This window comes from Wolffia australiana, chromosome 7, assembly GCF_029677425.1.
Source record: "Wolffia australiana isolate 7733 chromosome 7, ASM2967742v1".
Lineage (NCBI taxonomy): Eukaryota > Viridiplantae > Streptophyta > Magnoliopsida > Alismatales > Araceae > Wolffia > Wolffia australiana.
This window is the reverse complement of record NC_135841.1, coordinates 7,656,944-7,673,802: the sequence shown is the minus strand read 5'-3', so window position 1 is coordinate 7,673,802 and position 16,859 is coordinate 7,656,944. Positions and strand designations below refer to the sequence as shown.

At 36.7% G+C, this 16,859-nt stretch overlaps 2 protein-coding genes across 4 annotated transcripts; one reads left to right on the top strand and one right to left on the bottom strand.

Moving 5' to 3' along the window:
• Positions 1 to 3,860: 3,860 nt before the first annotated feature.
• Positions 3,861 to 7,273, bottom strand: LOC144705974 (G patch domain protein). 3 transcript variants are annotated; one of them, XM_078578855.1, is made up of 4 exons: positions 7,135 to 7,273; positions 6,318 to 6,617; positions 4,365 to 4,596; positions 3,861 to 4,290 (listed from the first exon to the last, which is right to left on the bottom strand). In XM_078578855.1, the coding sequence occupies exons 2-4, from the start codon at positions 6,484 to 6,486 to the stop codon at positions 3,975 to 3,977; spliced, it is 717 nt and encodes a 238-aa protein (XP_078434981.1). In that variant the 5' UTR covers positions 6,487 to 6,617; positions 7,135 to 7,273; the 3' UTR covers positions 3,861 to 3,974. The 3 variants fall into 3 exon arrangements, with proteins under 3 accessions (XP_078434981.1, XP_078434983.1, XP_078434982.1); XM_078578857.1 differs by lacking the exon at positions 7,135 to 7,273 and adding an exon at positions 6,950 to 6,969; XM_078578856.1 differs by lacking the exon at positions 7,135 to 7,273 and adding an exon at positions 6,698 to 6,858.
• Positions 7,274 to 7,432: 159 nt separating this feature from the next.
• On the top strand, positions 7,433 to 13,171 carry DET3 (vacuolar ATP synthase subunit C (VATC) / V-ATPase C subunit / vacuolar proton pump C subunit (DET3)). The gene is made up of 11 exons (XM_078578350.1): positions 7,433 to 7,644; positions 7,736 to 7,804; positions 7,892 to 8,019; positions 8,100 to 8,199; positions 9,142 to 9,209; positions 9,352 to 9,493; positions 10,712 to 10,828; positions 10,992 to 11,117; positions 12,297 to 12,380; positions 12,591 to 12,670; positions 12,868 to 13,171. The coding sequence occupies exons 1-11, from the start codon at positions 7,525 to 7,527 to the stop codon at positions 12,962 to 12,964; spliced, it is 1,131 nt and encodes a 376-aa protein (XP_078434476.1). The 5' UTR covers positions 7,433 to 7,524; the 3' UTR covers positions 12,965 to 13,171.
• Positions 13,172 to 16,859: the final 3,688 nt, after the last annotated feature.

Below are 16,859 nucleotides of genomic sequence, written 5' to 3'. Positions count from 1 at the left end.
TGAATGGAGACGAGGGAGTAAGATAGACAAAAATTCAAGTGAAACATGGTGCATGTAGGAGATGAGTGAGAATACATATGCAGGAAGATAGTGGTTTAGGATTTATGATTTAAATGGAGGAGAGAACACAAGACGAGACCGTGCCAACATAGATGATGTGTGATGTGGATGATAAATGGTAATAGAGGATGAAAGATGGTGATGTATGATGGTGGACGGTGATGAGCAATGTGGCATTAATCTAACCAATGTATGTGTTGGAAAAAGGCAATCTAAGGAAAAAAACTAACCTTATCTCTCTACGTTCTCCCAGGATCAGGAAATTTTCTGATGCAGATCAGCCTCTCTTCTTCTCTGTTCACCTTCTCCGAGTACTCAAAACGCAAAGAAACCCTTGATGGATCTTCAAAATCTCACTTTCTTTAATATGATTCTCTAGGAGTTCAAAGATGTGTTTTAGAAAGATTCTATGATCAATTTACATGTCCAACCACACGATGGCTAGAAGAGAGAAATATGATGCTGCCCTCAAAATTTCAGCTTGATCGGCCATTTTGATTGTTGAATATCAAGCCTTGAAGTTGGATGAGTCCTAGTTATTGTAACCAAATATTTTTCTCCCCTTGTCCTCGTTTGTGCCGCCACATTGCTTTTAGGGCTCATGTCTTTAGCTAGGAATTAAATTTAATAATTAGCTCAGATTCTTTCACATTATCCTTGATCATGGGCTCCTGCCGCTCCACGTGATACTGCTAAAAACAGTAAAAAAAAATGAATAACAGTATTATTTTAATATTAATAATCTTAAATACAATGGCACGTGACATGGAAGTGTATTAGAACTCACCATCTCATTACACCTTTTTAAAATTTAATTGATTGACACGTCAGCATCATGTGTACACGTGACACTAGGTGTCTTGGGACATGTCAGGTGGGCATCGCCGTGCTTGTCTTGTAAACGCATTATAGTATTCATAAAATAATATTTATTATTCTCTACATTTATTGTGGAAAAAATTGCTCCTTTTCTGATTGGGCCATGTCTTCCTAGAGCCAAAATAATAAATAAAAAAACATCAACAATTAATAGCGTATGGCAATGCCAATCACGATGCCGTAAATGTATTTTTCAATGATTGACTGGCACCAATCATTAATGAGATTCAATGATTGGTTAACGCCAATCATTAACATGAATAATCTATGTGTCACAGTTTGACGAATCGAATGACGACACGTGGTGCTGATAATTTTTAATTGATAAATGTCATAAAATCAGTTATAATTCCAAAATACAAATATGTATGTTTTCTGACTTAGAAAAATCATATCTTCAAGGATATAATGTCAAAAAAATCTGGAAAAATCATACTCTAACTAAAAAAGTTATTTTATTCCAGAGTATAGCATTAGAAAAATATCAAAAAATACTTAAAATTCAAAAAATTCAAAACATTGTTCTTAAGATGAATTTAATCATTTTAGAATTGGTAACATGCATATATTACTAAATTTAATGCAATTAATTATGCAAATATCATCATATTAACTTACTAAGAATGTGTGTTATAAAAGGCACTAAAATCTACATATGTGACGAGATCTATCATTGAAAGACCATTAAGCTTTTACATGAGCTTGACATGCCTCAAGACCTTGTTCCCATTCAGAATGTTGAAGAGATTGACATCAAGTGGCACAGTGGACTTGTTTGGCTGCACCAGAAAAAAGGTAGGTGCTTAGTTACACTAAACCTTCACTGAAGACAAGGCGAGAGCATGAATAGTGAAGGATTCATATAAGATGAATTTGAGGAGATAATCTCTCAGAAATCAGATGTGGAGCTCTGGACTTGTTTTATTTGAGTAAACGACCAGGAAATAGGTGTATTTAATTTAATGCATGATGAAGATAGTCAGAAATGATGTTTGTCATTATCATAAGTCTTGTTTCCATGATTCTTATGACGACTCAAACACGTACATGCTCCAAGCTCAAGGTGATTTAATGCGTTAGCACACCTTCCATAAAACAGGGTTCCTTGTTTCCTTTGGCTGAGAGATCACCACCTTTGAAGAGGATTGCAACATGCACCAAGTTATGGGAATATATCCCACGAGCTTCTCCTGTGGATTCCATTAGGAGATTCCGGACACCTGTGCATCTGTCAAATACATACCCCTCTTGTGCCTTTGAGATTGACGAGTAGCAAAGCATGAGAGCCCTTATGCACCTTTTCTCTTGTAAGATTTCAATGGAATGATTTATTTATATTATGTTTTTTCGTCTTTTTGCCTTGCATAAAATGTGTTAGGGAACAACAGACCCAGTGAAAAAAGTATACCGCCATTTTGTCTAAATTATTTTCTGAATATTTCTGGGGATTATTTTTGTATCAACAGAAATAAATGATTCAAAAAAACTGATCATGAAAATGAAAGTACAAAGATATAAAGAAATATATCAATAACAAAGGGGCAGTAAATGACAAAATAATTTGATGAATAATATACTGTAAGGTTTCAGGGGATATTTTTAAATTGGGTAATTATCATATTTTTAAATAAAGTTCATTGATTGGATTAAAATACGATGAAAAAATATATATTCAATTGAGGTATAGTTTTTTAATCAAATGCATACGAAATGATGAATAAATCAAGAGAGAATGGGAGCTACATTGAAGTACGTTGAGCTCAAAGGTGACAGGGCATCCAAATAAGTCTACACTATGAGTTAATTATTGGATATATTATTTTACTACTTTTCTTAAGAGTATTAGGATATGATTATGGACACAAGATTTAAAATAAGTAGGTGTCTCTGTACAACCTTCAGACAATAAAATCATCCATTGATTGTCACGCGGTCAAATCCTCAGCTAAGAACAATGCTCAGATAGAACATGCGCCAGACTCAATGCTTGGGCATTGAACATCATTTTCTCATGCAGCAGAAGTTCTTGGGAATGTGTGACATTGCTTGGGTTTTTGAATGTATCTATGTTAAAAATATTGTCACGAGTTGATTAAAAGTTATCATTATGTAAATGATATTCACAAGATAATTTATCACATTGATAACACCCTATGATTTAGTGAATTTATGTAATTAGCGCAGATTGATGGGGGCTTACATTTTTTTGGTGCTTTGGATCAGGATCCAAATTAACATGAGTTGCTTCTGATGTTGCTATGAACAGAAAAATCAATGGGAGTATAACTAGGGGATTATGAAAGGAAGAAAAAAGAATCTTCTTAGGATTGAAACAAGTTCCAAGTACACAGGCCCATAAGTTAATTATCCCCGGAGAGTTAGAGAAAAGAGATCCAAAAAATGAATGGGTAGTAAGCAAATATCAATATTGCACAACTAATCAAGAGACAAACTTAAGATTGAAAAGAGTCTCTGAGAGGGTAGCTTTCTAAAAGCCAATTTGATTTAAAGCCGGGTTGTCCCAAAACATGTGGACCCCAAGGAGCATATAGATCTACTGAATTAAGTGTAAATAAATATCATCTCAATGAAAAATCACGTCCAATCACACTGGAGGCAAGCCCGACTAATGATGAACAAGCCTTCACAAATCATCGACTCCATGAATTCCTTGTCACTACTAAATTGTTTGCCTGATCTATTTTACCAAACTCTGACTGGCAGAGTTAATGGATAGACTGACTGGGAGTTAGGTGGGTTGATTCTTAAGAGCCTTAGAAGCTACGGTCACAGGAGAGAGAACTGGTAAATTGAAAGTCTTCAGAAAGGTCTGAAAATAAATGACGGACCGCTAATATGAGTTCATGAAAGTGTACATCTCTCTATCTTGGGAGATGAAGAATCACAGATGACTCTCTATGAAAGATAAAAATTTTAACCCCACTTCAAAAAAATGAGTCAAATGAGTAAAAATATTGTCCCAAAAGTTTTGAAAAGAGTAAACAAGGCCGGCTTACATACATCTTGCTACAGATTCACCTGCTCCGGTGACGGTGCCTTCGCTTCCTGTCTTTCTTCCTTTGAGAGGAAGATTCATCAGCACTGGTTGCATCATCCTCAGAACGTCGCCGCCGTCGCCGCGGCAGTTCATGTTGTCGCTTGAGGCAGGAACCTCCTGAAGAGGAGGATGTTCTCTCAAGCTGCTCACGAGACGGCTTCTCCGGCCCAAGAACTCTCCGCCTTGCCTCCTGAGGAAAGACGGGCTTCTCTTCTGGATTAGAAGGGGCGGAAATTGGGTATGGACCAGGTTCGTCCATCCTTGACCCAATTGCACCTCGTCCCCTCTTTATCCTACCACGATCACATGCTATTAATAAAACAAACAAACTATGGGAGCAAGTGCGGGTTCGGGAACATAAACTTACTTAGACTGCAGAAATTCTTCAACCTCGTCATCTCTGAGGCCATCATCGTCACTGGGCTGGAAGACGGTGTTTTCGTGCATGGCTGACGAAGGTTCAGGTCTTGAGCTGGAGCTTTCTTTTGAGGAATCACAGCGGAATCCCTCTCTACTATGCCTGTGGGGAAGTCTGCGGTCCAGTTCTAATTCCTTTTCCCTGGCACGCCACATCTCATTGACTTCTACAGCTCTGTTGGCTGCAAATAATCGTGGTTGAAGACTAATAAATTTGATAGCTTACCACATTAAATGAGCCAAAAGGCTTTCGAGGCTCCATAGTAATTTGATTTTAGTAAATGCCATTCAATCATCGAATAAAACTATGAGGATGCGCGTTACGGATTCGACGAGATCCAAACAAGCCAAAAGTTAATGGAAGAAGAAACAGGAAGAATAAGTCTATTAGAAAAAAATGGAGGAAAGAAACACCAGGGTCAGTTCATCTCAAATGCATTTAGATTAGTTCCTACAAGATTAAAATAGTTTGACAGTATAAATGCCATTATAGTTCTATAATATATCATATGAATTTTGAAGTTAGATAAATCTTATACAAGTAAAAGTGATGAATGATGTCCCCATAAATCCTACGTAAAAGGGGTTGCCAACCTACTTGTCACGGACCATCTCTCCTCATGTATACCCGTGCATACAGAGACCCATGCATGTGCACATGGAATGAAGGTCATGCACAGCCCATGCAAGAAGCATGGCATGAAGTGCACAAAAACCCGGTCAACCCGCTGTATGACCAGTCCAAAAACGTATAATATAGTATAGTAAGTTTTCTAAAACAAAATATTAATAGTCTCTTCTTCGGTTGACTCATCTTCTTAAGATGTGGGGATCACAAAAAAACCACCAACCTCAATTGAAGAATAATTTTAAAATATCCTTCCGAGTAAGGGTTTAAATACAATTCCAGTTTCATTTAAAAATCCTTCAAAACTTCAAGACGGCAAAAGACAGCCTTTCAGTTTGCATCATCTAGGGAATATTTTCCACACAAAATGCCATCTTCGGATCAAACTTGCAAGGCAGGGGGTGAATTTTGCTCACAGGAACAATTCGTGAGTGCAATGCGCCATGCGTGTGAGTGATGCACGACACTCATGCTGCATGCACGGAGCACATGCATGACCTTTTGCCATTGTACTGAATTTTGGGAGACCTCGTCATCATCATCCAAAAATTGACATTCTCATCATCACAAGTGCGTGCGATGATAATGATGATTGGCATCCTTTTCGTGGACAAGTGATGATGGCAATGAGGAATTTTCATCGGCATGCTCAACAAAGGCGGAGGCTGATGAGAAGTCTCGCAGTGGCAATGGTGTCATCGGCAGACCGGCGAGAAGGCCAGCACTGGAAAAACAGCAATGGCAGGAGGTGGATCTATCCTTCCACAGTCGTCCTCATCCTCATCATGACATCATTCGGTGGGGCAACGATGATGACTCGTCCTTGGCAGACTAGTGAGAAGGTCAGTGGATGCAGTGGCATCCCCAATAGATTGATCCTTCCATCTTACTTATCATCATCCTCATTATCATCCCTCGCAGGGACAACGATAATGATTCGTCATCCTTAACCCTGGATGAGTGACAGGGACGATTTGGTCATCGTCATTGTCCTTATCATCCTGCCGCAAATGAATGACGAGGACGATCAATCATCCTTCTCTCATCATCGTCAAGGACAGTGAACCTTATATACTAGTCAATGCTGACTGATAACTACAGAAGCCTTGGATACTACCGAATGTTGTAAACATAGAGTCAGACGTTCCGATAAAGAAACGGAAATTTGAAAAAAATAACAGGTGTGAGAAACGAGTGAAACGAATTGGCGATATGATCCCAAAAAAATTGATAAAAATTGGCAAACCATCATTGGAAAAAGATTCATACGCTCACCTTGTTGGACTCCAAGAACAGTAGCAGTCAGGAAGCGGGAATTTGGCCGGCCTCTGACTTTAGGGTTGCGGAGGTAAGCGCCAACGCCTTCTTTATCTGCCTGCTGCCTCAAACGGCGAGCTTCATCCATAAGCATAGCAGCAAGGAGATTCTCCGTCTCTAAATCCATCGTGTCTTATGTTCTTCACAGAGACGATCTCAATTTGTTTCAAAAACCAAAAAAATTAACTTCCCCAGGAAAGATTTGAATTCGCTAACGATCACGACGACAGAAAACTGGACGAGAGGAGCGTCGACGGCCTGCAAGAAGCAAAATGAAAATTAAATAACAGAAAATTCAATCTGATCAAAATAAAAGAATGCTTAGACACAGAGATTACGAATATAGTGGTGACGAAATATCTTGTAACACGAGATAAATCCTTTCGCCAAAACCTGTTCTTCAGACCCCTAATGAGGGAATCTGAGAAGAGAAGCAACAATCGACTCTTCCGCGACAACTAGGCGGTGGGGGAATGCAAAGCCCCAAAAACTAGCTCCATCAGCCAGCTGTTAAAGCTATGATTCTCACAAGAAAGAACGGTCTGACGGGGGGGAATGATGGCGAAAGAAAATGTGGAAAAAGCCCTAACCTTGATGACGCGATTCAATAACGAATTCGGCGTCCACGACTGTTCAGTCAAATCGTGATTGTTCTAACAGATGAAAATTGATCGACGGAATACTTGCATTTTACATGCGAAAAAAATCAAAGACCGCAAAATCAAAACATCTCCGCGTGCTCAGATTAAAGACGATCTATCTAGTAATTGCATACCTCACAATCAGAGACGGAAGGCAGATTTCTGCGCGGTGAATCCCTCGCGAGGCATTTCCCACCGATCACAGAAGTATAGAATTTCACATTTCTACACTTCGCTCCGCGATTAACGACTCTTCTAACCAAAATTATAAATGAACATCTATACTATCTTATCCTAATACCGTAATTAATAAGAACGTAGAGAGTGAAAGCACAAATGTATATTTTGCATTCTTATTTTGCAAGAATAATGTGAGAAGGGGGTGTTACTATAATTATGCCACCTGGCAGTTTCCTAAGAGGACGAACGAAGGGAAAGAGGAGAGAGGAGAGTACTGTCGACGGAAGGCAGATCGCGGTAGAGAGGAGATCGAGATCGTTGAATTTTAGAGATTTTGATCTTCGATGGCTCCTTCATCGAGATATTGGGTGGTCTCGCTGCCCGTCCAGAGTTCTTCTTCAGTTCAGTGGTCGCGATTGCAGGAGGCGATCTCGAAGAACGCATTCGACACCCCTCTCTACAGGGTAATTGCAAAAGTGTTTTCTTTTTTTTTTATTTAATTATTTGATCCTTGCTTCTTCTCTCTCAACGTATTGATATGGATTTGATAAGCAGTTCAATGTGCCGGATCTCCGCGTTGGGACCTTGGATTCGCTGTTGTCGCTCAGCGATGATCTCGTGAAGGTCCAATTTTGAATATAATTTTTTTTTGTTTTTGTGCCAATTTTCCTGTACTGTTCGTCTTTTTTGATTCGCCGAGTTGTTCATCAGTCCAACAACTTCATTGAGGGTGTCTCGCATAAGATCCGAAGACAAATTGAGGAGTTGGAGAAAGTTTCAGGGTCAGATGGCGGGGCTCTTACGGTGAACGGGGTTCCCGTGGAAACCTATCTTACGAGGTGATTTTATTTTATTTTATTTGTTTTATTTTCTTGGAAGCAAACTATATTTTCGAATGATCGATTCCTGGGAATTGTAGGTTTGTCTGGGACGAAGCTAGGTACCCCACTATGTCACCTCTTAGAGAAATTGTGGACAGCATTCACTCACAAGTCGCTAAGATTGAAGATGATATGAAGGTGCGACGCCTTTCTGTTCCTTAAAAAGTCAACTGCCTCGCAGAATGAAAATATACTTTTGAATATCATTAGAGAAAACTTCTCTGCTTATGGAAGCTCTATTTTTAGTGGAATTTTGGTGTAAATATTGTGTTGTCGCAATATCTTCGTGCAAGAAAAGTAATGCGATGGTCCACGAGGGTACATGAAAATTCAATATCTAATTCAGGAAAGAGTCTCTATTAATCTTCATTGTGGTACGCAAAAAATTTTGCTATTTTTTGTTGTTAATGAGAACCGAGTTCTATAGATCATGAACTTATGCGTTTTCCACTTTTCTTTTGTCTAGTTTATCTCTGTGTACCGATCTATTTTCTGCAATCTGTTTTTGAGAAGATCCAAGAAAACTTAACTTTTGATTCCAGCTTTTATTTGTTGCGTTCACTTCAAGGATAGCGCATCACAACATGGAAATTATTTTTTCCTTGTATTTGTCTGAACATCAATTGGATCCTCTGGTTTCTAACCTTTTGCGATTCTGGTTTGACAACTTTTTAGATTAGATAAATGTTTACCCTCATTTTTGGACGAACCTCCTTTTGGTCACTGACACAAGTATTCAGTGTCAATCATGGTCATTTAGCTCCTGGTTTAGGGCCATGTATTCAGGGCTCCGTACATCTTCATAGGAACTCTACAAAATTTTCCCATCTGTTATGGATATCCTTTAAATTCATTCGTTGAGAAAATGTTCAATATAAGTCTCCAGAGTGTTGTTTTATGAATTTCTCTCTAATCATTCAAAATTTACTCAATAAGAGTATCCCAGCAACTTTTTTTTACTCATGCATTCCCTTCGTTTCAAAACATTATGTGTGTCTTTTGTAAATTCGACATTATGACTTTATGGAGAGTGTTCGAGAAAAAATATTGATATTCATTTCTTCTTTGCCGCATAATCAGGTTCGTGCTGCTGAATATAATAACGTCCGAAGTCAGCTTAATGCAATAAACAGAAGACAAAGTGGCAGGTGATATATTTATGACTTGGTTCCTGCCTTGAATTTCTACTATCAAGTTTAGACTGCATAACCAGACACCCATTTCTTTTACACAATCTGTAAAATGAAGTCCTTTTGACCCTGGATTTTGCTTTTTATGTTTTCACCACAGTTTAGCAGTCCGTGACGTCTCCAACTTGGTAAATCTTGAAGACATTGTCACATCAGAGCACCTGGTGACACTTCTCGCAGTTGTTTCAAAATATTCTCAGAAAGAATGGCTAGCGAGCTATGAAACGCTGACTAATTTTGTGGTAAGATAACAGGATGAGTTTTTAAAAATGGTTTTATCAAATCAGTTCTGATAGGCACAGTTCTGCTTACTGACAGATCTGATATTGACAAAGTTCTGTAGATTTTCCCTTTCCTTGATATGGATTCAACATCAATAATTGTTTATTCTGTCGAATCCTTGAATCAACAAAGGGGATTAACAGAACTAGAGAGGTCTTCAATTAAAAGAATAGGATCAGAGTAGTCGTGATCCTGGTGAAATATTTCCCTCAAGATCTTGTTCCACATTTAAATTTCAATACTCGAGGAGCGAGTGATTCCACTTTATTTCAGGTTCAAGTTTGAAGTACTCCAATCGCAATGATGGATTGTGACGGGACGAGATTTGTTAACTTCCGCTAACATTATCTCTGATTTATTTCCCATGAATTCCAATTAACTGCGGTTTAGTTGCACTAACCTCTATCTGGGGGCAAAGTTTGTTGAATGAACCATTCTTGGAAGGAGATTACCTGATCAGTTGTCTCTAGATTTAGTTGAATCTTCTGATCTAAAATTTATAGCACGCAAAACTGAAGGTGCTTGCGGTGATTGATTATTTTTCTTATATGAAGTTCGAAATAATCGCATGAGGAATTCCACATGGCCTGCTCCCGGAAGCATAAGTGTCTCAGATTGTCATCCCCTTTTGTTACATGATTGACATAAGTTTGAGGTTCATCTCAAACATTTCAGATAAGATAATACCAAGGATTACTTTTAATAATGTCATCACCTTAAATTTCAATCAGAGGGTTATAATTCGTGGATCATCATGTGTTCAACAAAATGTCTTGACAAAAAAAATTGGCCATATTTTGGAGACTAGCAGATCAGTACTGTTTCACAGAATTGGTCGTGAACATTACTGGATGAGTCAATCTAGACTACTACATAACTGATTAATCTTAATTTAGTCAGGACATTAATTTATTGGATCTGGTCTTTCCTGATATCAAGTTCAAGATAGATTTATTGAAGTGCATAGTATATGTTCATACAATGTGCCGTTGGGCAAACTTGACCCTGATTCGTCACATACATGTGATAGAATCAGTTGGAACTTCAAATCATGCTAACCCTAATGTTGTTTTGTAAAAAATAATTTCTTCAGTCATTTCTTGGTGCGTTTAACATTATTTTGTTTCTGCAACGAAATTTCTGGATCTTGTTTTGCTTAATTGGTTTCTGAAAACTAGGTTCCCAGGTCCTCAAAGAAACTATATGAAGACAATGAATATGCTCTTTACACCGTGACGCTATTCAACAGAGTTGCCGACAATTTTAGATCGAGTGCTAGGGAGCGTGGCTTTCAGGTTGGTTTGTTTCGTAATTTCCATAGCTTAGATGCGATTTGTCTTGTAGGAGTCACTATATTAAAGGTTATTGATCCCAAGGCAACATTTTACCGGACATATTGACCATTCTAGTTTTGGTACTTCATATGTCCTTAACAATTTTATATTTCTAATGCCTCAGATTCGAGAAGTCGAATACAGCCCTGAAGCACAGGAAAGTAGGAAGGCTGAAATCGATAAGCTGATAGAAGATCAGGATACTATGAGGAATTTACTGCTACAATGGTGTTATGCTAGTTATGGAGAGGTTAGCGTTTTTTTTCAAAATGCTTGGATTAGATCCGAAGCTTCTTTTCTTCAAAGAAAAAGATCAAAAGTTTCTTTCTACAGCGAAAACATTAATCAGTTAAAGTGTGCGTAAATGATAACGTATGTTTTCCCATGATCTTTCTATGTTTTTGCTCATAATAACTTTACATGAAGAAACGGAGATTTCCCATCACCATTTTATTCTTTCAAAAAAAAAATAAAGAAATGGAGATTCAAAAGTTTTGTTGTCATGAGAAAAGATGCGATGTTTAATGTATTAGTCAATTTGAGGAATCTGTTTCTATGTATGCTCTTGGATATTTTCATTTTGAAATGAGACCTGTGTGGACAAATAGTCAGAGGTTGGCAATCAAAATTTGTATTAAGTGATTCACTGCTAATTTTTCAAGCATATCTCTCTCACACAAAGTCGACTTTTTTTTAATTTATTTTGAAATGAGATTTTCTCCGGAAAGTATCAAAATATCTCATTAATAAAGTTTTACCAGCCTTGGTATCGGTTTCCAAAATATTTTCAGAGTCATGGCCAAATGAATAGTCAAAAAGTCATGTTGGATTTTCTATTTTAATTTTCCTATGAATATTAGGAGGGAAAAGCGTCAAGTTCAGCACAAACATTTAATTCATCTTTTAATGAATACCACACAAATTTAAATCCCAACTGTTGAATAAATGAATGTGGAACATTCCAGAATTCTTTATGCCCGGATATACATTTTTGTTGTCAGTAGGGTTTGGGCGTCCTGGATGACAATGCTGAGTGGACGATTATAAATTGTCATAGTTTTCGTATTTTGTCCTCGACTAGGATGATGATGATGATGATAGCTCATCATCGTCATTGTTCACCTAGATGACAAGAGAGTCACATGTTGAGAAAAAAAATGTTTTATCATCTATCCTCATTGTTGTCATCCTCATCATTTTTCAATTGTTAGGATTACAATTATGATGCAGACTCATTATCTTAGTTGTCACCGTCATCCAACTCTAGTTCTCAGATAGCCATCTTGTTGGAGAATTATTACTGTGAAGCGGTGTAAATAAAGTGCACATGAAACCCTCAGGAGTGATACTCGGACCTCTCAACCTCTTTGATATCTAACAATGGGTACCATTATTACCGCATTTTTCTAAGATTCATCCGCTTTTGCAGGTATTTAGCTCCTGGATGCATTTCTGTGCTATACGGATATTTGCGGAGAGCATTCTCAGATATGGCCTCCCCCCATCTTTCTTGGTAGGAAATTATGGTTCTCCTTTATTCCTCCAAGAAAGAGAGAGATAGATAGATAGATGCAGAGAGTACAGAGAGAGATGACATGAGATGACATGTGAGAGAGAGAAAGTTTTTTTTTGAAAGAACAAAGGGATGATCACCCGAAACCGGTGATCAACCCAGAGAAAGAGAATTTTGAGTGTCCTTTCTGACTAATTGATGCGATTTCAGGCAACTATACTGGCACCGCCTACAAAGAGTGAGAAGAAAGTCCGTTCAATATTGGATCAACAATCAGCCAGCCCCAATAGGTAATCTTCTCCTACATGAAAAAAAAATCGTAGAAGCCTGCATCGATATACTGTTCGAGAATCCATTGAACAAGCACTAAACATCCAACTCTTAAATACAAGAACGCTGGAAGTTAAATTCTAGAGAAACCTTAAACGTTTGTGAGTGGTGTGAGAAAGATTGAATTTCATATCATGACGTTCTTTTATCTATGCAGTGCTTTTTGGAGAGCAGATGATGATTCTGGCATAGCAGGCATTGGGGGCGAGTCTGAGGCTTATCCATATGTCTCCTTCACGATCACTGTCATCTGATCCTATTCATACAAGGTTACGCCCATCAAGCCGCATTGCAGACATAATTATGCCTTTATTTTCTCTTCCCAAATAATAAAATTATGCTTTAAACCATGAAACTCTGCTTGGCCATTGTTTATTTATTCAATTCCACCTTGTATTTTTATTGTGTCAACCTTTGATTGATAAAAGCCGCTTTATGTGGCTATGCATTGAATCGTCGAATTTTGCAAGTCTGCAAAACAACCATCCTAATATGTTCTGGTCTCGACATATCACCTTCCTGGAACTCTGATCATAGGAAAAATAGACATCAATAACTTTACTGCTTGTTGATACTTGGCATTCGGCAAATATTGGTTCATTATTTCTTCCATAATTCACACGGGTAGCTGCCTCTGAGCTCTTACTTCATACAAAAATGGTAGTTCTCGACATGGGAGACCTACAGCAATGCCCTTGTCGCAGCTCTGACGCTCTCTGGGGTAAAGAATTTGACTTTCCATAGTAGAGTTATTCATATATGCATGTTTCTCCGTCTATTTATCTTATTATGTATGTCGCATTTTATCATAATTGAGACAAACACACATATAAAAGCACCTAAAACAGTGAGGAATAGATAGATATTTACTTATGTTGCTACTGCGGGAGATAGGAAAGGGAGGGAGAGAGAAGTCTATGGATAATGATTTGTAGGTTTACATTTATGGAGAGAAGAATAGTGAACATGGATATTGAAAATTTAAACGCTAATACCATTTGCAACAAAGCATACAACTTGTTCTTAGTATTTTCTGGGCATTGAAACATCTTAAGCCCACTAAAATACTCATCCCTGCATTTCTTTGTACAAAATCTAGATGGAGTTTCTATTTCACTTAATTCTAGAGGTACAGTATTTGCTTCTTCATTATTTTTATATCTTGTAAGACATCCTCAAGGCCATCTTCTCATTCTTATTGTTGACTATTCTAAGTTCATAGAATCCAAAACTCAGCATCACAACTCAAAATTGTTTGTACACAGAACCTTCTCATAATAGTTTGTCCCTGATACAGTAGTTAGAGTATCATTTTAGTGATCCCAACTTAAAAGAAAGTTCCAGTTGAGAAATTGGCATCTAAAAGTTTTGAGAAAACAGTGAAAGAGAAAGATGGAGAGAGATTTAATTTATTGGGGAGATTCACAAGTAAAGATGAAAGATAGGGGAAGAACTTGGATGCATTGCCTAATATCCTGTAGAGTGGGTGTTGTTGGGATCAAGGTCTTGGTCAACTTGATCAGAATTCAAAATCGAAGAACAAAAAACATAGATAGAACTAAGAAAACACCTTTGTATGGATCAAATCTGTGATTTCTTGGTTCCTTGGATGAGTCTCTTTTATCTATTCAAATGTCTGACCTACCAATGCATCCACGTGATCTTTAGGGTGTTGGATCTCATCTTGTTTCTTTAATGTGCTGCTAGAAATTAGATTTGATAGTATCTAGTGTCACTATGAGCACCACTAGAGAAGAGCAAGAAAACTCTTAGATATGTGATCATCAAATACGTTTTAAATGTGTTCAATGATTGATGGTGCCTATAGCAAAGCAGAGTGTGTAACGGGGCTCACATAAATAACCCTTAAACAGTGGGGTAGCACTATTTGTATTCTCTATCCTGATGGTCATATGATCTCACATATGTTTGACTCATTTCCGATTTGCCATTTCTTCTTATATATTCTCTAAATATTAGTTGAAGAACTTGTTAATAGGGAGGGGTCATTTGAAAAGCTTGAAGATAAATATATAGCATAAGATGAATTTATATTGTGATACTCGCTCACTTAGCAAGAACATACATGAAGATGTTTGGGCCAAGGATCACTTGGACTAGTTTAAAAGGAAACTCAAATAGAGTTGATTAACTTTAAAGTATGCATACCATATTATATTACATTTAGCACTTCTGTCTGATATTCATTCTTATATTGCAAAATTATCTATAATGATATCATTTCCTTGCCTTCTGGCAAAGAGTGCATTGACTTGATTTCTCAATATTAAAATTAAATATTAGTATTGCATGAAATTTATCCTTAATAAAATCCTGAACACTATCAATGTGCTTAATCTTAGCATATTGTAAAAGATCATAGATTACACTAATAATATATTAATATTTATATTAAGTAAAGTTTTGGGGTTAATCTTAATTTCTTTCAACATCCTTTTATCTTACCATATTTTTGCAGCTTACTGCTGGTGATTGGTCAAACGTGCCCCACATTAAGGGAAGCCCTGACTCCTTGATTCTTTCCCTACCAAGGAACCCCTTAATGACCTCCAGTCATAAAACAAAACATCTTACACAATCTGCATTATCATAGGATTTTATTTTAAGTAGCCTCCCATTACAAATATAAAACATAAAAGTAACTCAAATTTTACCTTATCATATTTAAAGATACTGTTTTCAACAGTAGATCATGACAATTTTCATCACAAAAATTCTACCCAGAGAATGCCAAAGTTTAGAATTTATTGTCAAAATTTGAAACATATCTGATGTTAAAATATATTTTCTAAAACATATATGATGCAACTTTTAAAATAGTTGGAACTTTATTTTATTAACTAATGGATTAATTCTTTATGGACAAATCTTATGTCCATTTTCAAGTTTTAGGCATGACGTTATGTGTATGGAAATATTTTAATAATAACCACAATAAATGTATTATAAGTGAGGGAGTTATGTTGATATTTTATGGACTGCTTTCTCAATTAGAAACATGAATAAGCCACACATTAATGGCCAATTTTTATATGACTTTATGATGTGTACCAACCACCAAGATTTTGTTAATAAACATGCTACAAATGAGGTGTGTTGGAGGGTATGTCTAATTTCCTTCATTGGTCGTAATTGAAAGATTTGGTGTCAAGAAGCCATGGACTAAATTATGATTATTGTCTGTCTTTATATTATTTAATTATCAAAATTTTTACTCAATTTCACTTATAAAAATCAGAATATGTTAGAACAGTGAAACAAAGTTTTTCACGGAGAGGTTTGATAAATTGATAACCATTTTGTGAAGTTCTTAAAGGGAGAGATGAATATGTGTGCCACAAACTGTTCCAAACTGATCAATAAAAAAAATTGATGATCAAAGATTTTTTAATCAGTTAGACACATGAAAAACCAGATTGGCAGAGTTATATATTTATACGGGATCAATCTTACAATCTAGTTTGTTTAAAATATAAATTATTGTACAAAATTGATGTAGTAAATATGTTATAAATTGAAAAGTAATCTTGTTGTCCATGAAAACCCTTGGATCATTTAGTTTACTGTTATATATAAATATCCTGCTGATAAAATGCATCCATATTTTGCATTTGCATGCCCTCTATCGTCATTTGAACGCATGTGAGTGATTGAAATAATGGGTGTTTTCATTTACAATATCCACATTTATATTCTTCATAAATAAACATTCGTTTCATATGAATGTCTATGTATGAAAAATATGCATGAAATAGAGAAAATATTTTTCTAGAAATCTCCCTAAGCAATAAAAAGTTATATATTTTTAGGATTTCCATATTGTCTGCATTTTTATTTCATGAAAAATCAATTTATTAAACAGGAGTATACATTGCAGAGGATTATTTTTATTAAATTCAGGAATTCTCTTGTGTCAAATTCGTAGACTGGTTTACTGGGATGTGGAATTGAGTAAATTGGCTAGCAGGTCACTGGAGTGGGTAACCAAAAAATGGATTGTTAGAGCAGACCAGCGGCCTAACAATACAAATAAATGCCCTTGTAGGTATAGAATGGGTGGTCCTACTTGAAGTCATGACTACTTGGTATCAATCGGTGAGCCCATGATGACACTTATATGGAAAATCA

Bases quoted from the DNA above. Each gene is read 5' to 3' on its own strand.
- LOC144705974 (XM_078578855.1), bottom strand. From the start codon at position 6,486: ATGGATTTAGAGACGGAGAATCTCCTTGCTGCTATGCTTATGGATGAA. The intron at 4,597-6,317 runs GTGAGCGTATGA...GATTATTTGCAG, and splicing joins TGTTCTTGGAGTCCAACAAG to CCAACAGAGCTGTAGAAGTC. The intron at 4,291-4,364 runs GTAAGTTTATGT...TGATCGTGGTAG, and splicing joins GAAGAATTTCTGCAGTCTAA to GATAAAGAGGGGACGAGGTG.
- DET3 (XM_078578350.1), top strand. From the start codon at position 7,525: ATGGCTCCTTCATCGAGATATTGGGTGGTCTCGCTGCCCGTCCAGAGT. The intron at 8,020-8,099 runs GTGATTTTATTT...TGGGAATTGTAG, and splicing joins GTGGAAACCTATCTTACGAG to GTTTGTCTGGGACGAAGCTA. The intron at 8,200-9,141 runs GTGCGACGCCTT...CCGCATAATCAG, and splicing joins AGATTGAAGATGATATGAAG to GTTCGTGCTGCTGAATATAA.